At 38.3% G+C, this 24,796-nt stretch overlaps 2 protein-coding genes across 2 annotated transcripts; one reads left to right on the plus strand and one right to left on the minus strand.

Annotated features, from left to right (window-relative positions):
- Window positions 1–5,207: 5,207 nt before the first annotated feature.
- On the minus strand, window positions 5,208–6,459 carry LOC115950453. Its single transcript, XM_031067646.1, has 3 exons — window positions 5,931–6,459; window positions 5,611–5,815; window positions 5,208–5,514 (listed from the first exon to the last, which is right to left on the minus strand). Exons 1-3 carry the CDS (start codon window positions 6,457–6,459, stop codon window positions 5,208–5,210), a joined length of 1,041 nt encoding a protein of 346 aa, XP_030923506.1.
- Window positions 6,460–11,939: 5,480 nt separating this feature from the next.
- On the plus strand, window positions 11,940–24,424 carry LOC115994504 (protein EARLY-RESPONSIVE TO DEHYDRATION 7, chloroplastic-like). The gene is made up of 4 exons (XM_031118675.1): window positions 11,940–13,065; window positions 13,350–13,516; window positions 23,471–23,555; window positions 23,946–24,424. The coding sequence occupies exons 1-4, from the start codon at window positions 12,167–12,169 to the stop codon at window positions 24,133–24,135; spliced, it is 1,341 nt and encodes a 446-aa protein (XP_030974535.1). The 5' UTR covers window positions 11,940–12,166; the 3' UTR covers window positions 24,136–24,424.
- The last annotated feature ends 372 nt before the right edge of the window (window positions 24,425–24,796 follow it).

Here is a 24,796-nt window from a genome sequence, read left to right on the forward strand (position 1 = left end):
TGCAAACAGTTCAGGATCCCTACCATTCTCCAACACGAAACTTGCTAACTCATAGAAGTTTGTAAACTTTTTTGACCTGCAAAACAGCCATAAAATGTCAGCTTCCCAAATGGCCGAAAGATTAGCGCAATCCCACAGCGCATGGACACCATCTTTTGCTTTCAAATTACAGTGGCAGCAAATGTCTTCGGTTAAGACTTTCAGACGAACCAAATTAGTCTTAACTAGTAAAGCTTCCGTACACGCCCTCCATAGGAAGTTTTTAACTTTGTTCGGCACCGAAAGCCCCCTTATCCGACGCCAAACACTTGGAGAATCCACCTGAGCTTGAAGAGAAGGCAATGAACCAGCTTTTTCTTTCACCGTATACACGTCATTGGAAACATGGGGCCATATGAGTTTGTCTTCAACGTTTGTAGGGCTAAGTGAGATTTTTAGTATCAAGTCAGCTTCCAAAGGAGCAAAGAAACCAGCCACCACATCCCTATCCCAGCTTCTACTCATTGGGCTGAATAGGCAGTTTACTGTAGCTTCATGTAAATCGCCAATGACTAGAGATAAGACCCTCGGGTGCTTTAAGCTAGGCAGCCAAGGGTAGTCCCAAATCTTGATAGATTCTCCATTACCCACTCTCCAACGTGCTCCTCTCCACAACACCTCCCTGCCCTTAAGTAAACTACTCCAAGCATACAAACCACTAGCACACTCTAGGGCCTCCATGAAAGAACAGTCCGGATAAATGAGCGAGTTGGATACATAGAACAACATAGATGTATTATATAACCCTTCTAGGCTAAATGAGTTATAATTAAAGAACTCATTTGGTTTGAGTGGGTTTGACCATATCATTTGGTGATTTGTCTTTTTAGTTATTTGTTACTTTATTATTGGCCCACTTTTACACATTGCTACAATTGCATATTAACACATTACAGCTGATATGCTCCCATATTAACAATTTACTTTATGCTTTGGTCCCAAATCAATAAGTTAAGAGGTACAAAAGTTTTCAAAAAAACCTTCTAAAAAAAAAGTTTTCAAAAAAAAAAAAAAAGAGAGTAACCGTTGTTAAGATGGTAAGTTGTTAATGGTAGTGACAAAGTAATGTCAATTGCAAGCCCTAATAAAACCAATAAAAAAAAAAACTATCAATTCGGATGATACGAAAATGGTTGTGTTTGTAGTATTACGCCCTTTCAATTTAAGAACTCTAGAAAAAAATGTTTCCCTCCTAATTTTTTTTATTTTAAAAAACCAAATATTTACAATAATGGAACCTTCAAAGATAAAATGATCTTTTATCTGAGAATAAATATATAAGCATATTACACAGAAAATATAAACGTTCAATTCACATTTAATTTAATATAAATAAATCTTTTTGTCAAGAGCTTGTAGTTCGGTAGGTCCCAATCCCTCATCCCTTTTTTTGCAATTATCGAATTAAAAAAAGTAAGCCTTTAAATTATTTAATATTGTCATAGCTAATAGGAAGTCATCTAATTAAAAGTTATAAGGTTAAAATTTTCAAAAAAGAAATTGATTCAATAAATCTATTACTCCACCTATGTATACATACTGAAAGTATCATAGTAGCACTAGGTTCTTCCCAAAAGAATCTCCAAACCTTATTTGATTAAATTAAACATAATGTGCTTGTTGGGCAGTATAATTTTTTCCTCAAACAAATAAAGGTAAAATCAAGTACTTATTAATTAGGTGTGGTGGTTAATGAAAATGCATTGGATTCTCGAAGAATTGCTACAGTCAATTGATTTATTATTATTTTTTGGGTTGTTTTCATAGCTGAAGCTTGTTGCGCAACAAAATCTTTAAAACATAATTGTGACTCTTGTCTATTTCTTAATGGTTTTCATTTAAGGGTACTATTAATTAGTGTTGTTAGGGCAATTATTAACAAATTATTTTAGGGAAGTTTTAATACAACTTTTATGAGAAATCTGTCAAAATATCAATCATTTTTTTTTTCCTAAAATCACTATAAAAAACTGGGGCCATTGCAATGTTTTTAAACCGCGGCTACAATCCAAAAACCGTCAGTATAGGTCCAAATAGGCTATCCTAGTGTTTTTTTTCCTGGCGCTTCCTAGCATTGTCTAACGAGTGTGACAATAGGTCCAGCTGACCTACACTGCTGGTATAGGTTTCGGCAGTTTTGAAACCCTACCCTGGCACTTTTTAAAAACTGCTGGAATAACCTATACTAGCGGTTTTGTAATCCTATATCTGTGCTTTTTAGAAATTGAAAATTGTCGTAGTAGGTTGAATTTATACCAACGATTTTAAATCATTGCTATAGACATTTTTATATTTTTTTAATACAACCTTTACCGACGGTTTTTTAACTTTATACTGGCAGTTTTTCGAAACTTAAAATCACCGTAATAGGCCTAACATATACCTGCGGTTTAAAAAATACTGCAATAGGAATTTTTATACTTTTCTCATATAGCCTATACTAGCAGTTTCTAAACAGCCGCTATAGGTTTTTTTTTTTTTTTCTTTTTTCTTTTTTCAAGCACATAAATTTTTCCTACATTTTGCTTTTCACATCCACTTTATAGCTAAAAAAATACCATACTAAATACAAGAAATGATCTAGTTTAAACCACCAAAATTTTAAGTACACCATATAAGTAAATATACATTACCAACTTAAGCTTATGATCTTTCTCAAAAAAAAACTTAAGCTTATGATAAATGCCAAAAGAATACATTTCAATTTCCAAATGTCTAGAATGTTTTGTGCCCAAATAATTTACATTCCAAATTACATTAATGATTCACTAACTAATGCATTTAGAGCACCTGTTAACATTTGCCTTCACTTAAAAAAAACACAATTATGATTCATGTCTGGTTCTTTATTGGTTTCACACTTTGGCGATGAAATGGTCAGACTTTTGGACTAAAAAGTGAAATATGTGTCAATTTTTTTTTTTCTTGTCTAGTAACCCACGCCTAATGATTCTCCAATTTGCTTTTGGCTTAGGGATTATGGAGGTATATATAGAGAGAAATAGCTGAAGCTGAAGGAGACGAAGCTGTGAAGAAAGGGTGACGTGAAATTAGAATATTTATATGTTCCCCGCACGTTAACCAACTATCAGCTTTTTGACTACAATAGCCATGTCAAGAGAAAACTCAATTTTACATTACAACTAGTACCCGTTTGGATTGCACTGAATCTGCGTTTACATTTTCTGGCTTTTTTTTTATTTTTTATTTTAGTTTTCACATGTTTTAGGGAGTAATGCGGCTACTGTTTATGCACTGTTCATGAACAGTAGCCGCAAAGGTTGACTTTTCCACGATGAACAGTGCACCCGTGCACTGTTCACGGACCTACAAATTCCACTTTTCAATAACTTTTTCATTAAAAATGGGTCCCATGGCACTATTCACACATTTAAAAATTATTTTACTACAGTGTTTTCAGTTTCAGCAAAAATAAGCTCAATCCAAACATACCCCTAATATTATGCTAACCTATGTGATGTACGCCTTAATTAAAAAATTATATGTAAATAAATCAAAATTATATTAACATTTAGATGAGAGTTTGAAACTTTAATAGTGCTTTTCTTAAAATAAATTAAGTATTTTAATAGTAAGTCGCATGAGGACACCAATCAATTTTTGGTGTAGGCAAGGATTGAACCCAGATCTCTTATATAGCCATCAGAGACTTTACCAATTAAGCTAACTGGAACCCATCATGAACTTACATGTTATACATACATATATATTAAATTCCTAAAAAAAAAAAAAAAAAACATACATATATTAAATCACTTTGCGCAATATGGTGTGCAGTGCATAAACTTTAATATAATTTACCATAATACATACATATGATATCTTACGTCTCTTTGAGACTTTTGGTGTAGAAAATATTCAAACCGTAATGTTTTTATTAGTTTTTTTTTTCTTTCTTTTTTTTGGAGAATCGTTTTTATTAGTTAAAATATATTAAGTATTAACATGTATCATACTTCAATTTCTATAATTCATAATCACAGTTAATATAATCTAGTACTTTTTAAAATAAAATCCAATTTGACAAATCTTTTTTTGAATAATTGGATAAAATGGGTTCAATCTTATCCTTGTCTATCCTCAATGAAATTGATCACATTTAATAACTACGTTAAATATCTTGTTTACAAACAAGTTGGTCTAGTAATAAGGATTTGGGCCAACATGCCTTAGACATGAGTTCTTGTTTAACAACACGTCGGATGGTCCAGTGGTAAAGGCTTAAGCCAGCATGTCTTAGGACATGGATTCAAGTTCCTCTATTAGTAGCGTGTAAGACTCATTATACCCTAGTTACAGGATGTTCATCTAGCTTATCAGTGATTGTGATACGAAATCTTATTCCTAAAGCGGTTAAAGTGCTACTAAGGTCACGTCTAGATAAGAAAGTCATACAGATCACTCCCTTATAACCATTTTTTGTTTACACAAAGAAAGAAGATAAAAATGCCTTGTTTAACTAGGCCTACATAAAAATATCACATATCTTTACTATCATAATCAACAACCTAAGGAGACGAAGAAATGAAGAAGACCAGAGGCCAAATAATTTGTACTTTAATTAAATAGGATTAAGAACATTGTGATTGTATTCACTGTTCATAGGTTTCATGTCTACTAGTCCCACTAATTTACCAACCGAGTATATATCGGATTGGTACATCCCCAAGTCTTAAGCCTTGGGGTTTAGGAGGTTCTAATATTTCTAATTCACAAAGTTATTAATACCGTTTCGGTTTGCCCAGTGGAACGGAATATTTTGGTACCGGCCGATTTCGGCATACTGTTTCAGGGTGTTTCGGGGTTCCTAAAAAATAATTTATATATATTCTTGTAGAACATAAAATTGTCAATTCTAATAAATAAATAACTAAATATCAAATAATACAAATCATTTAATCTTAACTCTTAAGTCTTAAACATCAACATAACATCAATTCAACATAACCTTAGTCTTAAGTCTTAAACATCAATTCAACATAACATCAATTCAACATACACTTAGTCTTAAGTCTTAAACATCAATTCAACATAACATCAATTCAACATAACATCAATTCAACATACACTTAGTCTTAAGTCTTAAGTCTTAAACAAATATAGTATCACACAATAAAAACATTTAAGATTAATTTAACATAATATTCCTACTCCTCCTCCTCATCATCCATGAAAAATGGATCAAATTCATCATCAAAAGAACTTCCACAAGAACTACTGGCACCCATTGGAAGATTTGTCAAGACATGTTCATTGTTGTTGTCATCATCATCATTGTCATCAACATCAATAGTTTCAAATTCAGCATCCTCTTCCACATTCACTTCATTAAGGCAATCCCAATTTATGTCATCTGGATTAAGAAGTGTAGGTTCTTCAGCCACCCAATCTCCCATTAAGTCAATGTTATCCAAGCTTATAGGATCCATTGCATATTTATTCCTTTGAATGTTCCTACCAATGAAAATATTAAACATTAGTAACATTTTATAAATTATAATTATATGAAAGTACATTTTATTTACATATGAGTAACGATTATAAATTTACCTTTCTCGAAGCCTCAAATTATAATGGACAAAGACCAAATCATTTACTCGTTTATGTTCCAATCTATTTCTCTTCTTTGAGTGAACATACTCAAATGTGCTCCAATTTCTCTCACAACCGGTTGCACTACAACATTGACTTAGCACACGAATGGCAAATGATTGTAAGTCTGGAGCTCCAAGTCCAAACTGCTCCCACCATGAAACTATAATAACAAATAAAAATGTAAAATAAACATTGCTCATGTAATCTTACAATAACAACTATAAAGAATAAATAGACATATTGAAAGGAAATACTATTAAATTATTAATGTTTACCTGGATTTAGTCTCTCTCGTTGGCGGATTGCTAGTGATGTGCCAAAGTCACCAATTGATTTTTTGTACTCATCAAGTTGTGAACTTATTTTGTCTTGAATGTCAGGATCGGGAACCAACCTCATTAGAGTGCTTAGCAACCCTCTTTGAACTTCATTTTGCCTTTTAAATGAAGGCCTAAAGTATATTGCAGGGTTAAGAAAGCAACCTGCTGCATGCAGAGGACTATGAAGTTGTTTGTCCCATCTAGTATCAATAACTCTAACATAATGTCCATACAAAGAAACTTTGTTCTTCAACCTTCTTTTTATTTCCTCTTTTGCTTTGTCCATTGCTTCATACAAATACCCCATAGCAGGTTTCTCATCCCCATCAACAAGACGAAGTACTCTAACTAAAGGCTCACTAACTTTCACTATGTGCTTGCATTGAGACCAAAACGCATAATCTTCCAAAACAATTTTACTTATCTCCTTCCCAACGGCGGTCTTAGCATGAGGGCATGAAAGCCATTTATCACAAGTGAACATTTGTCTAAGCTCTTTTTTGAACCTTAGCATGCTTTGTAGACTTAAGAAGTTAGTGGCAAACCTTGTAATTGCAGGACGACATAACTCTCTTCCATTTGTAAAGTCTTGCCTCATCAAGTCTAAAACAACTCTATGGTTGTAAATGAACTTTGTTATCTTTTTTGCCTTTTTAATTGCTTCATCAATAAGAGGGAACCACCTAGGATTAGCAATATTCTCCAACACCAAAACAAAGTACCATACTTCTGCTGTAATTTTTTTCCAGCTTTTTTATAGGCAGAAGCATTATCTGTAATCAATTGCACAATATATTCCACACCAATTTCTTGAACAACAGAATCAAATATATTAAACAAAGTTTCAGCATCCTTTGTAAGGCTTGAAGTGTCAATTGATTTTAAGAACATGGCTCCCCTTGGACAATACACCAAAAAATTCACTATTGGTTGTTGCTTTTGATTTGTCCACCCATCAGACATCAGTGAACAGCCATATACTTTCCAATCATTTTTTATATCTAACAAAAAATCATTAACTTCATGGACAGCATTTTTCAAAAGGGGTCCCTTCAACTCATAAAAAGAAGGCCCCTTAAATCCCGGCCCAATAGCAGCAACAGAATCAATCATAGGTTGATAATAAGGTGACTAGATGCATAAAAGGGTACATTAGAATGATACCACCATCTTGCCACACTCATTTTTGCATTATCAATCATTGCTTTTGTAGCCAAAGCACTTCTTATAGAGGGTTGAGCACCGGGGGTTGTTCTAGGAGCAAAATAACTCTTAATTTTCTTCTTTCCTCTTATTTGACTCACATCATTGTCAACATCCTTTCCCCTAGATTTTCGTTTACCTAATGTTTGAGGGGGACTCTTTTCAACAACCCTAACCTCATCATCCTCCTCCTCCTCATCATCCTCCTCATCAATATCATATGGGTTCCCAATTTCTAATTGAATCCTCTTTTTAGTTTGTTTAGATTTTTTCAAGTCTTCAATCATTTGTTTCATTTGAAACCTAATATCAGATGAAGCCTTTTTACATGGTTCAACTTGACCCCTAATCCCAGCAAGATGATACTTAAGTCTAGTAATACCACCCCCTTTAATCAACTTATTACAATGCAAACATATAGTGTTATTTTTTGCATTAGGCACTGCACGAGCATGAGCCCAAGCGGGATCATCTGATCTTGCAGGGGCAGAGGCCACAGAAGCAGAGGAAGCACCTGCACGGGCATGAGCCCATGCGGGATCCCCTGAACTATGATGAGCCATAATTTACTGTTCAATGAAATGAAATGAAATTCAATCAAATGCATGAACAGCCATATGTAGTTAATGAACAAATAAATCAAGTTAAGAAAAAAACTAAACATGGTTTTAAATGCTAATTTATGCAGTTTACCCAATTTATGCAGTTTACCCAATTTGTTCAATCACATAACTTAACAAACAAATCACATATCTAATATCTTAGTAAGTTCTTAAATCTTAACCACAAAACAAATCATAAGAAAAAAAAAAATAATGATTTGGCTGAACTGAAGCTCCAATCCGAGAGAGTGAGAGTAATATTTCTCATCCCCAATTTGTTCAATCACATATCTTAACCAACAAATCACATATCTAATATTTTAGTAACATTAAATCTTAAGTCTTAACCACAAAGCAAATCATAAGGAAAAAAAAAAAAAAAAAATTGGCTGAAGCTGAACTGAAGGTTGAATCCGAGAGAGTAAGAGTAGAGAAAGAATACCTTGGCTGTTCAATCCGAGAGAGTGAAACTGTGAGAGAGTCAGAGACAGCTGAGCAACGGCAGTGAGGACGACGGCGGTGGGACGAGGACGACGGCAGTGAGGATTTGAGAGTGAAAGTGAGAGTGAACGAATGAAAGAAGAAAAGGGTCTGAGCTAGGTATTTACTCAAGTCCAAAACGGCGTCGTTTGGACCTTTTTTTTTTTTTTTTTTTAACTCAGAATCACGTACCGGCCGAAATTGGCTGGAACGGCTGAAACGGGCCGAAACACCCCGAAATCTGGCCCGAGGTGGAACGGGGGGGTTTCCGGTTCCGGTCTTCATGCCGGCACGAAAAATTCCGTCCGTTCGGCCGGAACGGAACGGAATTAATAACAATGCTAATTCAGCCCCCAACCCCCCCCCAAAAAAATCCACTAATTTGTTTTGTTAAAATGGTTAGATGAAGCCAAAAAAAAAAAAAAAAACACACACACACACACACACACACAAACACAAACAATGTTCTCTGGATAGAATTTTTTTTATTTTATAGAAAACTATGATACAATTATTATCCTTTTTGAGTGATATTGATTGTAGGGATGAAGAGCCCAGATATAAGTATTGGGCCGTAGGCCGTGCCCGAGAACGTTAAGTAGCCTAAGGACAGATAGATACTAGCAAAGACATATAGATTAATGGGTCGTGGAAGAAGTCTGGTCATAATGAGTAGGAGACGTTGTCCGAGGAGAAATACCTCATCGGCTATGTCGAGTAAAGGTCAAAGGTCCAACCATCTATCAAGAACAGGGCAACAAGCAATCTTGCTTGGAAGGATAAACATCAGAGAGGGATGAGACAAAAGAGAGTTGAGAAATATCTGAGAAGAAAGTTGCTACCACCGCATTGAATGCTCTGCATCTAACCCCCTGGCCGCATTAATGTGAAAGTGATACCTAAACAGTAATTTTTAGCCTTACAGCTACCACCAAAGACTTTAGGAAGGTGCTGATGGGACATGTATCAAGAGGATTAGAATCTAACCTACACGTGAAGGGCTGAGATGAAAGAAGGGGAGGGAATATAAAAGAAAAGAGCCCCATTACAAAGAGGATGATCAAAAAATATAAAGAAAAATCACTGTATACTCAAGAACTGTAATTTTGTATAAGTCTCAGAGAAATATATAAGAATAGACCTTTCTCAGACTTGACCGAGGAGAACTTTTCTTGTTCAAAACTGCTTGCTTTATTCTTTCTAGTAATAACTAACCTATCGTGATCGTTGTCCACCTAACTCATTGAAAATTTAGTTTCAAGCCCACTCTCTAACAAATTCATTGTTTTGGGCTATTTGGGCCATTGACTATCCATTTGAGCCTTGGGAGCAAATCTAGGCCTTACATTGATAATGCACAATCAATAAATGAAGTCTTTCCCATTAAACAAAATGAAGCCTTTTGCATATATATTAGAGTTTCATCTTATCCCCTTTAAGTAGGGCTGTCCACGGGTTGGGTTTGGGCCTGACCTGGACTCAACTTGACTGGGTCAGGTTACCAAAAATGTGACCCACAACCGACCTGATATATGGGTTGGACCCGGCAGTTTAGGTCATCGGTTGAACGAGTCAAATTTGTCCGTTAGGCGGGTTTGGGCTTCGAATTGGGTCGCTCCTCACATGCCTCACTCTCAACACACACTTTCTCCAAAGCTCAACTGTGACCACTCATCCATCTCGGCAATAGCACTGCTCCAGCACCACCTCACGCACCAACGCAACGAAGCTCAACTCCGACCACCCAATCCGTCCTTTTCCTCCACTTAATGGTGAGTTTTCTCCATCTTTTCTTCCCACTCAACCTCACTGCCCTGCTCCACCACTGCATGTCTCCAATCCACCATTGCCAACATCCAAGCTACCCTCCTCCATGAGTTCTGATCCACATTTAAGCTACCCATCTACCCACATAACCCAATCCCCATTTTGGCAAACCCACACCCACCTTGCCAATCCACACCCACCATACACCCACACCCACCTTGGCCGATCCACATCCCGCATACCCACACCCACCAATCCATATCCAAGATGAAAAACCCATATCTCAAAATAGAGGAAAAGATAGATGAAAAAGGAAGAAAATACTCCTAAGAGTCTTGAGACTAAGAAGTTGATCTGTGAGCATGAGAATGCTTAACCCATGGTTGAAAGTGAGGCGAAGCCATGAGTGTGGTGATGAGGCGGCTGTGGCAACAACTAGGGTTTGGAAAGGAGTGTGGATTGTGGAGGGTATGGAGTGAAGGATTAAGACTTGGGACTAGAAAGACTTAAGATTGAGAGTAGAGAGAACGAAGACTGAGATTGAGAGTGAGATTTTGATTTATGAGAGAGTGAGATACTGAGAACAGTGTTTGAGATGGGATTGAAGACTGAGGCTTGTGTGTGGAACTGTGAAAGACTGATTTCCATTTCAATTTTAGTCGTTCTGAACTGCAGGTGATTTGATTTTTACTTTGCTGATTTGATTTTTGCTTTTGCGTGTAAGATTCTAAATGCATGTAGTTCTCAATTTGACAGTGCTTTAGTCTTATCATCCTCAGTCTCACGTGCTCACCTCAAAAGAACTGAGATATATATATATATATATATATGGTGTGGTTTGGATTGCACATCTGCGTCTGGCGTTTTGCTTCTCTTTTTTTTTTTTTCAAGCCGCTTATGTTGACTTTCAGAGACAAAATTTACTGTTCATGAACAGTGTATGCACTATTCACGTATTTAAAAATATTAAAAATGGGTCACACAATACTATTCACACACTTAAAAATTATTTTGCTACAGTGTTTTCAGTTTTCAGTTTCAGCAAAAATAAGTTTAATCCAAATGGACCTATTATATATATATTTTACTCTAAAACTTTCGGTCAGGTCGAGTTATATAGATTTTTAAACTCTTAACCTGCTACCCAAACCGAATATTCGGGTTTTCCTAGAGAAGAACTCGAACCTGACCGATCATGGGCTTCAGGTCGGTCGGTTTGGTCGGGTCCTAGACCCGTTGGACAACCCTACCTTTAAGGATGAAGAATGTTCCATTATCAATTTTCTCTTTTATCCCGGCTAATTTAGCCTCTTTTTCGTAATAAAGATAGTTGTCTTACTTCTCAAAAAAAAAAAAAAAAAATTTATCCCCTTTAAGAAGGACAAGTAATAACTTTGATATTTGATAATAACAATGAGGAGTGATATATTTATAACATTTTCACAATATTTATTATAATTTTCTAATTTGAATTCAGAATGAAAATTACATTCTTGTGGAGTAGTAAAATAAATAAAATATTATGTACATAGGATTTCTCTTATAAAAAAGAGAAATCCTATATTTATAATATTTTTAAGCAGGTTGTTACTAGTTGTTATTTTTGGATCTAAAAAGTAATCTTAACAGTATGTTTAAATTTGAACAAAAAAACAACTAACCACCAATAATTTGTTATGAAAAAGTAACCATATCCATGCGGGAAGGACCCGAGAATGTTAAATTGCTCACAAGGAGGTTAAGGCCTCATTTAGTATGCAAGTTTAAACACATGTTTTCAGTTTTTAAATAACATTACACATATTTTCACATACTTTTTACCCCACGTATTTCTAAACACACGTACCAAACAGATCATAAATGGCACAGACGACGTATCGTCTGTCTTTTTATCAAAAAAAAAAAAAACATTGTCGGTCCCTCCACGTTTCCAACGCGGGAACTTCGCCACGTATGTCATAAGACGTTACACTCTCCGTTCCCCACCTTCCTCTCCAAAACTCAACTTCCCCAACTCCAACGACAACGCCAACCGCCGATTTAGCTTCTCTGTATAATCATTTTATTTCAAGCCCTTTCATGCTCAAATCATCCCTAATGAATCAGTAACAAACAAAACACCAACACAAAATTTAATCAATGGCTTCCTATTCCCACAGAACTCCTCTCTACCCGGAGGTGGCGATCCAATCAAACCCTAACCCTTATTCCTCCTCCTCCTCCTCCAATCTTTACCCCTCATTCGATATGCGAGACCTCGCCGGTAACCTCTTCCCGGAACCCACAGTCGACCACCAAACTTCTTCCACGGCTCCGCCGAAGGCCATCGAAGAGGTCCTCATCAAGATCCCCGGCGCCATTCTCAACCTCATCGACAAGCACTACAGCGTCGAGCTCGCTTGCGGCGATCTCACCGTCGTCCGTCTCCGCCAGGACGATGACGTCGTCGCCGTCCTCGCCTGTGTCGCCGACGAGATCCAATGGCCTCTGGTGAAAGACGAAGCTGCCGTCAAGCTTGACCATTCGCATTACTTCTTCACCCTCCCCGCCTCGAAGCAACACGCCTCCGATTCCGACGACGACGATGATAAAGACTCTGATAACATGTTGAATTACGGATTGACGATCGCGTCCAAGGGGCAGGAAAAGCTTCTGAAAGACCTGGATTCGATTTTGCAGAATTACAGTAGCTTCTCGGAGCAGAGAGTTTCGGACAACGCGAAGAAGAAGGGGGAGGCGCTGGACGGTTCGATGGCGATGGAGACTTCACCGGCGGATTTGAAGTCTGTGAAGAAGAAAGAGCGGATGGAGAAGCAGTGCGCCGCGTATTGGACTACGCTGGCGCCCAATGTGGAGGATTACAGTAGCACTACTGCGAAGATGATCGCGGCGGGTTCGGGAAAACTGATCCAGGGGATCTTGTGGTGCGGGGATGTCACGATAGAGAGCTTGAGGTTGGGGAATAATGTTATGAAGAAAAGGTTGAGTCCGGGTTCCAATTCCGAGATCAGTCCCCAAACCTTGAAGCGGATTAAAAGGTATGGGAATGAGTACAAATCAACAATAAACTGTGGTGGTTAATGAAATTCTTGTTTTGGTCTTTTTTATATTGGTTAAGGGCATGTTTTATGTAGAAATATATGTATGTTTGTGGTTGAAATGAAAATGGGAGCTATGTCACTGATAGGTGGTAAAGTTTTGAAATGGTTTAGTTGAAAATGGGAAAAGAAACTCAAATACTGTGATACTCTCTCTGGGTGTAGTTGCCAAGTCTTGATTAAAATTTTAAAGATTGTTTTTTTGGCTTTGATTGTTTATGTAGGGCTAAGAGGGTGACCAAAATGACAGAGAAAGTTGCAACTGGGGTCCTCTCTGGGGTTGTCAAAGTCTCTGGATTTATAACAGGCTCAGTGGCAAATTCAAAAGTGGGGAAGAAGTTTTTTGGCTACCTACCAGGGGAGATTGTGCTTGCTTCCCTAGATGGATTTAGTATGTTGATCATCTCAAACCCTTGCGTTATATATTATAATATATTAGCATATATTTCTTTTCTGAATGGCTGTTTTTACTCTATCAAACAGCTTTTAATCCAAAAGTTCATAAATAGATGCATTATAAAATCTATGAAGTTAATGTGGGTTTGCTTCACCTTGCTTCCTATTTGATTACCACAAAATAGCAGAGTGGCACACATGATGTGTGTGGAAACTGGAAAGGGAAAATATTTATAACTGCAGGAAAGGGGCAATAGGGTGTTGAAGGTAGATTTGAGAAAAAAGGAGGATGACAGGCCATTTAATTTCAATTCTAGAGGATTTAAATGTGTGTTCTGGTTTTTTATCTCCTCTTATGGTTCACGTGAATTGAGTGGATGGTACTGGTTTTTCGCCCTTCTGTTCATGGCTTGTCATTGCTTTGATAGACTTCATTAAATATTCTTGTCGTACTTTAGTTCCTGGCTGGAACTATGTTCTCACTGTGTTGCCAAAAAATATCTGTTTAATTGAATCAATCATCCATGAAGTAAGGTTGGTGGGATGGCTTTACATTGCTTTAAGGTGATGGGTTAATGTTAAATAGGATAGGGATATTCGTTGAATTGCATCGTACATGTATTAAGGTTGGTGGGTTGGCTTTTGATTGCTTAAAGGTGATGGGTAGTGTAGGAAAGGGGTTATAAGATGTTGTATGCATAAGAATGGTTTTGGACAGAAAACTATTAACCACCATCAGAGAAATTAAAGGTAAGAGCAGGTGTGAAGGTAGAATAGTAACCATCCAAACATGGTTGAGTAACCATTCCCCTCCCCTATCTACTCTCCTCCCATCTGGACTTCACTCTCCTCTCCCTCCACACACACACCAAAAAAAAAAAAAAAAAAACCCAAAACGCTCATTATCCATTCTAATAAATTGTGAGACCTCTGAAAACTAGAATGAAAGCCAACAAGATCTTTGTGACTGTTTTGAGCCCTCAAATGAGGGTCATTTCAAATTTTTGTCTTCCCTCTCCCCCATCTAAAGATTATTGTTTTTCCCATCATTTTGTGTTACCAAGGATGAACTCCTTGGCAATCAATATGTAGCCAATGATTTTTTTCAGCAATGAGTTTTAAAGATTGGATTACAATGCTTCCATTGGTACTTTTTATTTTATTATTTTTATTGATAATACTTTTTCTGTGAGTTCAATTTTTTACATGTGTCTTCAGATTTCCTTTGTCGAACAGGTTTAATATATTTTACTGTTTCATTATATTAGATGGTTTTTATCATTCTGTGCAAGTATGGTTTGGAAAACAATATATTAAACACTGGCAAAGAACAGAGCACATGTCACATGCACACTTCTTAATTATTTTCATCAACACCAATTTCAAATAATTCTGTTAAAGTTTGGGTAAATTTTACTTTTGACCCTTGAAATATGGGGTAAGTTTGATTTTGGTCACTTAATTCTCAAATATTTGAAAAGGAACTATTTAGTCCTTTTAATTAATTTTTCATCCATTTTTTGTTAGCATGGCTAACAGTATGCTGAATAGATAATGACATAGCTATAGGTATACTTTTGGTCTGTGAAACATGAGATCAGTTCAATTTTGGTCAAATATTTTTTGACAAGGTCACTCAAATATATATATATATTTTTTTGGTCAAAAGGAAATTATATTAAAACTAACTGGAAAAACCAGAGCCAGGACAAAGCTTGTTACAGAAAACACCCAAGGAGTCAGCCTCAATCAAAGGGATCAGCTCTTGAGGGGGGAAAGAATGAACAGAAAAAACCAAAGATTGAGCCAGACCAAACTTAGCTAACCGATCCGCACATTTGTTGGCTTCCCGGAAAATATGCTCAACACAAACCTGAGGGAATTGATCGATTAAGAGCTTGCAATCATCCATCAGGGGAGAAATCATAGTATTGCAGTATGAAGACTTATTTAGAACGTCCACCAGTGACTTTGCATCAAGTTCAATCACAACAGCACCAATGTTCAGATGATGGCAAAGCTGGAGACCATCCCGGAGAGCCCAAATTTCAGCCACAAAGCTGTCAACTCTTCCAATCTTCCTTGAAAAACCCATCACCCAATTGCCACGGTCATCCCTTATCAAACCACCACCAGCTGCATTACCTGCCGAGCCATTTGCTGCACCGTCTGTATTGAGTTTAAACCAGCCCAAATCTGGTTTTTCCCATCTGACTTGCTTGACCACCATATGAATGTTACGATTTGGTTTCGCACCACAAAGCAAGAACTCAGTAGCTAATTTAGTTACCACCTTGTCAATATTCGGATTGGGCCTTTTGTTGGAAAAACAAACATTGTTTCTCTGCTTCCATATCATCCATATCGCATAAGGGAAGAGATTGTTCCAAGGAAGACCAGCTGCATTCTGGGAGGACTTGAGGCTGGAATTAGAAATCAACCATCTTTAATGCCTTGGGAGAAGAAAGAAGGACACAGACAGCTGGTTCCAAGTTTAAGCCAAATCGGTTTAACCATGTTGCAATCCCGGAGGGCATGAGTTAAAGTTTCAGCTTCAGAATGGCACATCGGGCAGGAAGTATCGATAAGGATTCCTCTTTTTGCTATAACCTCCTTGATTGCAATACTATTGTGCATGCATCTCCAAATGAACATCTGAATTCTAGGCAGCGTTTGGAGTTTCCAAATCCAAGATCCAGCAAAAGATTCTGCTTCCATAAGATTTAAGGCAATAAGATAAGCACTCCCCATGTCAAAACTCCCTTTTGGAGAAAACTTCCATGCCAACTTATCATTATTCCTTGCTAGGAGGGGAATCGAGGTTGCTTGGATTTCCTCTCTAATCCCTAAAGGGAGGTTGAAAGGGATCTTCGACCAATCCCATCTTCCCATAGATATCACATCTTTAAGCTTGAGGGTGGACGAGTCTAGAGGGAGGGGACCCTGAATGAGGGCTCTAATGGAGCCAAGATTAGACCAGCAATCAGCCCAAAAATTGAGGTTGCTCTCGTGTCTTGGGATCCACTTTAACCCTTTCTTGAAAGTATCCTTACCTATCTTCATACCTTTCCAAGTAGGGGAGCTTGGGAGATTAGCTTCATTCCTCGAGTTGATTCTCTGTCTCATACAATATTTATATTTAAGAACCTTGACCCAAGGAGCATCATTCTCAGTGTGAAATCTCCAGTTAAGCTTGGCAAGGAGAGCTGTATTCCTGCCTTTAGCCGATTGCAATCCCAGACCTCCCAACTTTTTTGGCTTAGTGACAGCATCCCAATTGACCCAATGCATTTTCCTAGCATGATCAGAGGATCCCCATAAAAAGTTCCTATTGACCCTATCAATGCCCTTGAGGATTTTATTTGGGAGCGAAGCCTGCTGCATGACATAATTTGGAATGGTAGAGGAAGCAGCTTGGATAAGCACCAACTGGCCAGCCATGGAGAGTAAATTAGCTTTCCAACCCGCTAACTTTTTCTTGACTCTATCTAGCACAAAATCAAAATCATGCTTTCGAACCCCTGCATGTTTCAACGGAAAGCCCAAATACTTACCAAGATTGTCAGTAGAGTTAAAGCCAAGCATTTTAGAAAGGAGGTCTCTTTGATCAGGATCTACATTAGGCGAAAAGAAAACACGGGATTTTGCTTCGCTAACCTTCTGGCCTGATCTAGAACAAAACTCCTGAAGAGCTTCATTAATAGCAATACAATTTCCCATATCAGTCTCGGCAAATAAAACCAGGTCATCTGCAAAGAAAAGATGCGAAAAAGAAGGCCCACTCCTTGAAGTTTTAACTGGAATCCAAGCCTTGGCAGCACACTTATCTTCAATTAGATGACCCAAATATTCCATACAGAGAATGAATAGATAGGGCGATAATGGGTCCCCTTGTCTGATGCCTCTAGACGGCCGGAAGGATTCTAAGCAGCCCCCATTGAAGAGGAGAGAAGTTGAAACCGAAGAGACACAACTCATGATAATATCTGTAAGCTTGCTAGGAAAGTTGAACTTAACAAGCATTTCTCTGATAAAACTCCACTCAATTCTGTCATAGGCCTTCTCTAGATCAATCTTGATAGCCATGTACCCTTTCCTTCCTTTTGCACGACCAATGGTGTGAATTAATTCTTGCACAATGATAACATTATCCATACCTCTCCTACCCAGAATGAATACTGTTTGGAAGGGAGAGACAATGTTCTCCAAATGAGGTCTAAGTCGATTAACAATGACTTTGGAAATGATCTTGTAAACAGATTTACAAAGACTAATAGGCCTATAGTTCCCAATAGACTCCGGCCCTTTGATTTTTGGGATGAGAACAATAAGAGTTTTGTTGAGATAATTAGGCACTTTTTTGTCAAGAAAAACCCTCATAACTTCCTTCTTCACCGAATCCCCCACTGTGAGCCAAAAACGCTAATAAAAACCAGCATGTAACCCATCCGGACCCGGAGATTCGTAGGGCTTCATAGACCAAAGAGCTTCCTTAATTTCCTCTAGGGTAACCATCACATCTAAAGAACAACTAACTTCATCAGGCAGTTGCACTTGCCATTGAACATCGTGGCTTGGAACCCTCTCTACCTCCACAAGGGAAGTGGTATATAAGGAGACAAAACCCTTCCTAAAATGCTCCCTCACTTCTCCCCCATCAGTAATTCACTGCCCTCTCTCATCCTTAACCGAGGCTATATGGTTTCTTTACCTCCTAGCAAGAGCGGAAATATGATAGAAAGAGGTGTTGCAGTCCCCTTGAATCATCTAGTTAATCCTAGATTTCAACATCCAGAGGTCTCTCTCTTGGTCAAGGATAGACTCAAGCTCTAACTGTAATTGATTCTCCAAATTGATTAGGGAGGAACTAGGAACATTAGATAGAGCTTTCTGAACCCCATAAATTCTAGCCAAGACTCTTCTATTCCTGTGATGAATATTGCCAAAGTGAGACTTGTTCCACAAAGTTGCCTCTTTAGAGAAAGTATCTATGGCATCCACAAGGCTTCTATCACTACTCCACGCCTTAGAAACAATATTGGGAAAAGACAGATCAGACAACCAGAATTCCTAGAATCTAAAAGGCTTGTTAGGAGCTTGGGTACAGTTAGGGACGGCTTCCATAAGCACAGGGCAATGATCCGAATGACAATGGGGGAGATGGGTAACTTTCGCATCCGGATACAGCACACACCAATCCGGATTCATGATATATCTATCTATCCTCTCCAGAATCAGATTACTAACATCTCTCTTATTGGTCCAGGTGTACCTAGGACCAGCAAAACTCATATCAACCATATTACACCCATCAAGACAATCTTTGAAGGCCAGGGAACGATTAACACTAACTCCCCTGCCTCCAAATTTATCTTCATCTACCAGAGGTTTATTAAAGTCTCCAGCCATGACCCAAGGTTTATTGTGAAGCTCTGCAACCTTTATAAGGTTATTCCATAAGACACATCTATCTTCATTTCTAGGACTAGCATAAATGGCAGAGAAAATCCAAGAAAGGTTGGATGCACGCACCTTTACTTTGACATGAATTTCCTGTTCTGTCTTAGCTAGTTCCTCCGCCAAAACTTTATCATCATTCCACAGCAACCAGAGACCTCCTGAAAGACCGATAGTTTCCGTATGGATTGCTCCATCAAAAGGCAACCTCTCCGTAATCTCCTTTGCTCTGATGCCTCCCAATTTAGTCTCCATAATAACAAATATGGCAAGATCATGTTTCTGAGTAAACTCATGTATGTAATTTTGAAAAGTGGGCTTTTGAGCCCCTCTACAATTCCAAATTAAAAAATTCATAGGGGAAAAATAACAAAAGAAATAGCACAAATTAAACAGGGGAGGGCATTCCAACCTCATCCTCCAATTCCATACCAGCAACACCCACTCCATCTCGATCTGACCCTTCACTGACACCGGGACAAGGGCGAAACCCAACACCCTCATCTCCTTTGCCTTGTGTGATAGGCGTCCCTGCCTTGACTAGATCGACAGAAAGGTCCTTGCCATGTTCGCCGTGAAGCTCACTCTCAACTAAGGGAGGAGCTGTGAACTCAAAGGTAGACTCGGTGAACCCATCTTTCTCGCGATTGGTAGACGAGGCGTGATCGGAAGAGAGTGAGTTGATGTTTGCAGCGAAGCTTTCAGAGAGTGGATTAACGGCGTCACTGGGTTTGGCTTTTAAGGAAGTTCCTCTGGCGATGATTTTCTTTCCTTTTACTGAAGACGCCAGTTTCTTAATAGGCTGGGCTGCTGGGCTTGAGTTGGAGACGCTAATTTGGCCTGACTTAAAGGATATGGGCTTATCAAGCCCCAGATTGCTTCTATTAAGGCCCGAATAAGAAGCACCCACAGGCCCATTAGCTTTAACAGCCCACTTCTTAGCCCCCCTACTGGGAATACCTCCTTCTTTACGTGACTCCCTCTGCCTATCCGCTCTTCCGTTGGATGGCATGCTCGACACATGCGGATCTTTTTTGGTACTCTTACTCCCGTACCTTTTCCTGGCCACTACCATCCAAGGGCCGTACTAACTCTCGCGTTCCACTTCCTCCATTCCATTTGTCGTGTTGCAATCCGTATTTGGCCATTGGTCCTCATGCTTATCGCGTGAGTTGCCAGCTACTCCATTCCGTTCGTACTCTGCCGGAATTCCCGCATCATTCCCACGCCAGATCGTGTATGGGCAAGTCTCCACCATATGGCCAACTCTTCCATAGGTAAAACAAAGCTTGTGAATGCCCTCATACATTACCGGTTGCTCGAAGCACCCAATAAGGATTGTGTCTACCAACGGTTTGCTAACATCAATCTGGATACACAACCTCGCGTATTTCCCCCGAGCTTCCATTGTAGTATGGGCATCTATTCTTAACACTCTACCCAAGGACTCACCAATTTGTTTAAGTGCATTGGTCTCATATAGTTCAATAGGAAGCTCATGAAGCCTGACCCAAACAGCAATGGAGGACACACTCGCCTCTAACGGTTTGAAGAAAGGCTCCCATGGCCTTAAAGAAAGGAAGAAGTCGCCAATAAACCACGGCCCTTTCTCCAAAACTGCATCCAAATCCTCCTTGGCGTAGAATTGAACTAGGAAAAACCCGTGCGTAAGGTCCACACAATCCATTCTCCCCGTCGGTCTCCAAAGTTGAACAAGTTTGCTTTGCATGTAGCCGAAACCGACTGTCCTACCCACCAACTTCACAATGACGGTCTTAGACCAAGATTTCCTAATGCGGTTCTTGGTTTCTTTTGTTAACTTGATTGCAACCATTCCTTTCCGGAGCGACCCAAGTGTTTCAGGATCATCGTCGTCGGAATAAGCGTCTTCATCCATTTGGTCGGTGAGGTCGAAAGCTTTGGCGAAAGCCCCTGGAATAGTACCTATCAATTTGTCTCTGAAGGAAGCGTCCTTGGCAAAAGGTTGCCTTGACCATTCGGAGGGAGGGGGTTCTCCAGACCGTTCATAAAACCCATCCTTAAACCCTTCATGGTGTCCACCCTTAACCTTTTTGTTGCTGCGCGCTAGTTCAGCCTCCTCCTCTCTAGAGAGCATTCTTGGCTTCATCCGTACTGTGGTAATGGTAGCACTAGGGATATTTACTTCACTCAAATATTTAAAAGTTACTAGTTTAGTCCCTCCGTCAATTTCTGTCCCTTTTTGATTATGTTGCTTACATCAAGTTAATTTGACATTTTTTATTTTTGGGCAAAACTTAGATACAGTACCTCATGTCATGTGGCTACATAACAAAATTACTTAACCCCATTAAAACACCTACTCTTCCAGTGAGAAAACCTGATAAAGACAAATTTGCTATGAACGCTTTCTCTCTCAATTCAGTCTGCCTCTTCTCTCTTTGCTAGTAATCACAAATCCATGCCCTCTTTGAACAGAAATCAAGAACTTTTAGTGGAAGTACTCAAACAGGAGTGGTGGCGGCCATGGAATTCGAATCAAATGCGGAACTCCAAAACTTTCATTGACAGATCAAAATTGGAAGGTGAAAGAAGAAGAAGGGGCAAAAATCGAGTCTTCATTGAAAGAGAAGGGGGACTTGTTGAATCACTTTAGGGTCCTTGGATTTGGAATTTTGGATGGTGGATTTGGAATAAGGGATTTTTGTGGATTGCTTTTTATGTTCTTGGATTTTGTAGGACAAGGAACAGAGGTGTCGTCGTCGTGGAAATGCCTGACAACAATGTCAATTATTGGAAAGATGGGAGTTTAGTCAGTTTAACCATTAGTACAAAACGTACAGAACCTTGGACCATTTTTCTAGACCCAAATTCTATATAAGGTCTGCGATTGTACTAGCAAAATCAATTTCTTTACTTCTGAGGAAGAGAAGATGACACAAGAGTATACAGTCCTGAAGGAATTTTTGGACTCAATTTGCAATGAGTTACCTGCTCCATCTGGGAAGTTCTCTTACGGCTGTATCAACAAATATCTTGGGGTTCCACCTCTGAGGCGAATTTTAAGTCTACCACCACTTCTATTAGAGTGATCGTACCAAAATTGTTTGATTTCTGTTCAAGATGGTGTGGGATTTTGATTTCTAGCAAAGAGACAAGGGGGCTGAAAGAGTTTTGCATCTTGAGTTCAGGGGAAGTGACAGAGAAAGGGCTGGGTTTTTCTCACAGGAGAATAGAAAGAGTTTTAAACATTTAACACCATTTAGTGAATTCTGTTAAGTAGCCACATGACTAAATTTATAATGGGGAATCTAAGGTATAGGACATAAGGTACTGTATATAACTTTTGCCCTTTATTTTCATTCTTTTTCCTTCTCTCATTTCTTTTCAAGATTTTTCTCCTCCACTCTTTTTTCTTTTCTTCTCCAGCTGCTGGCCACATCTTTCTTAAGAAATTTAAACTATGCTTCACGGTGGTGGCTAGAGGTGAATGGGATGATCCCAAATAAACTTTTTCCACTGTGAGGTCCCTCTGGATCTGGTCTTCAGTGACCTGTGTGCCATATATGCTTTAGCTGTCCCCTGCCACATAATAAGCTCTTTCAAACATCAATTGAAGGGGTCTCAGTTATGTCACAGATATCTTTCTTGAAAGCAAAACCCAAGATGACAATCTTCTTATTTGAAACAATGTTAATAGAGGAAAATGCAGCCGGCATCTGGAGAAGAATTGACAGAGGGATTAAATTCTAAACCTTTTAAATATTTTAGATAATTCTCACTTTTTAAATTTGAGGTTTCAAAATCAAATTTATCCTATCTATCAGGGACTGAAAGTATGATTTACACTAATATTTAATTAATGCCATATTAGTTAAAGAATGTCACTCCAGCAAAAATAGACTTACCTTTTAAATATTTGAGGGACCAAAAGTGTATTTTAGCTTTAAAGTTGTTTTCAAGACAAAAGTAAGGATGAACTTGACTTGATCTTGAAAGTTGTGTGACAACATTGACATAACTAATAGTTGAGGGACCAAATTAAACTTTATCCAATGGTCTGTGGACCAGATTATTAATTTAACCTAAACTCAAATTTTTGTAGTCCATAATAATTATAGGCTTGTGGATACCATCCCTTTTCTAATAGGGATATAACTCCCAATTTGGGAACTAATAAACTCCTACAGACTAGCATGAAAGTGACAAAGATCTTTGAAACTATTGTTAGCTTTTGAATGGGGGATATTTTAAAGCTTTAGCTCCCCTTAACCCACGTCCCCCACCACCCACACCCCCCCCCCCCCCCCCAACACAACAAAACTTTCCACTTTTCGAGTGATGTGAACTCATTTGCAATGAATACTTCCAATGAATATGTTCAGCATTGATTTTCTAAAGATGTGATATCAATGCTTCTATTGGTAATTTTTTCTTAATAATAAATTATTTCCAAGTTAAAATATTTATTTTTTAGATTGTATTATTTATGTTTCTAATTCCTTGTAAATAGGCAAAGTCTGTGACGCTGTTGAAGTTGCTGGAAGAAATGTCATGTCAAAATCATCCTCTGTGACTACTGAACTTGTCTCCCACAGGTAAATTAAGCAGATGTGTTTTTATTTATTTATAAATATTATGAATGTAGGTATAAATTAAGCAAATGTGTAAAGACTTGAGTTAAATAGAATGAAGCTTATAGACGCATTAAGCGATATCATTTGGGGGCAATTAACATTAGCAATACCGTAACTGGTGAGCAATGTTTTTCTCAAGAAGGAAAAAATGACAACCAATCAAAGTTTGTTTTCTTGCATTCATGCTTTAGTAATGTTGTGAATCACTTTCGGCTTTGCTTTGCCCAACTTTTATGTATTTCTGCCACAAATATTGGGACTACGTTTTCATCCCCAACATGTTTTACAAAGTGGGTCATCATGCGTCTCTAACTATTTAGAGTTTGAATTTGGATGATGTTTGTCCTGCAGGTATGGGGAACAAGCAGGTCATGCAACAAGTGAAGGGCTTGATGCTGCTGGCCATGCTATAGGCACTGGATGGGCTGCTTTTAAGATCCGAAAGGCATTCAACCCTAAAAGTGTTCTGAAACCTACCACCCTCGCCAAGACTGCTGCTAAAGCTGCAGCTGCTGATAGGAAGGCTAAGATTTCCAAGTAATTGCTGATGGAATTTGTTGATAGTGTAGTAGATGTCTGGCCATTTAATATAGTATTTTCTCCCATTTTTACTTAAGTTAGATGAAACATTTAAGTTGTTATTGTTGTTGTTGTAGATATGCCTAGTGTGTATTTGATTCGTTTGTTCTAAAAACAACAAAGCTTTGGTTTTGTGTCACAATACAAACTCGGTCAAGTATGGTCAACAAGAATGTATACAGATCTAAAATGTAATCATGGTATTGTCCTTCCAATATTTATGCTTTATATTAGTATATTGTATTACTCTTTCCCACAACTATATAAAAGTGTGTCAAAAAACTTTATAGGCCATTTCCAAGTCCATCACCAATAAAGCCACATGTACATGATATATTTGGCAGTCATATTCAACACAAGACACCCTTTTGGTAACAAAAGCAGGTGGGAGAACTGTGACTTCTCAAAAGGATTTCTGTAACTCTGCCCAGATATGCAGCCTCTTTACTCATCATCTTCTACTTCCTCTCCATTTAATGATGCAGGGCTAGACTAGGCTTCTCCTTGTTCTTCTATTTGGGGAGGTCTTGTCTGTCGCCAGCTGAAGGTGTGGTAATCTCACATGGCTTTTTCTTGCCACCCAAACAGAATTTTAATAACTATACAAAGGATGGACACTAAGA

Source organism: Quercus lobata, chromosome 6 (genome assembly GCF_001633185.2).
Source record: "Quercus lobata isolate SW786 chromosome 6, ValleyOak3.0 Primary Assembly, whole genome shotgun sequence".
NCBI classification, from domain to species: domain Eukaryota; kingdom Viridiplantae; phylum Streptophyta; class Magnoliopsida; order Fagales; family Fagaceae; genus Quercus; species Quercus lobata.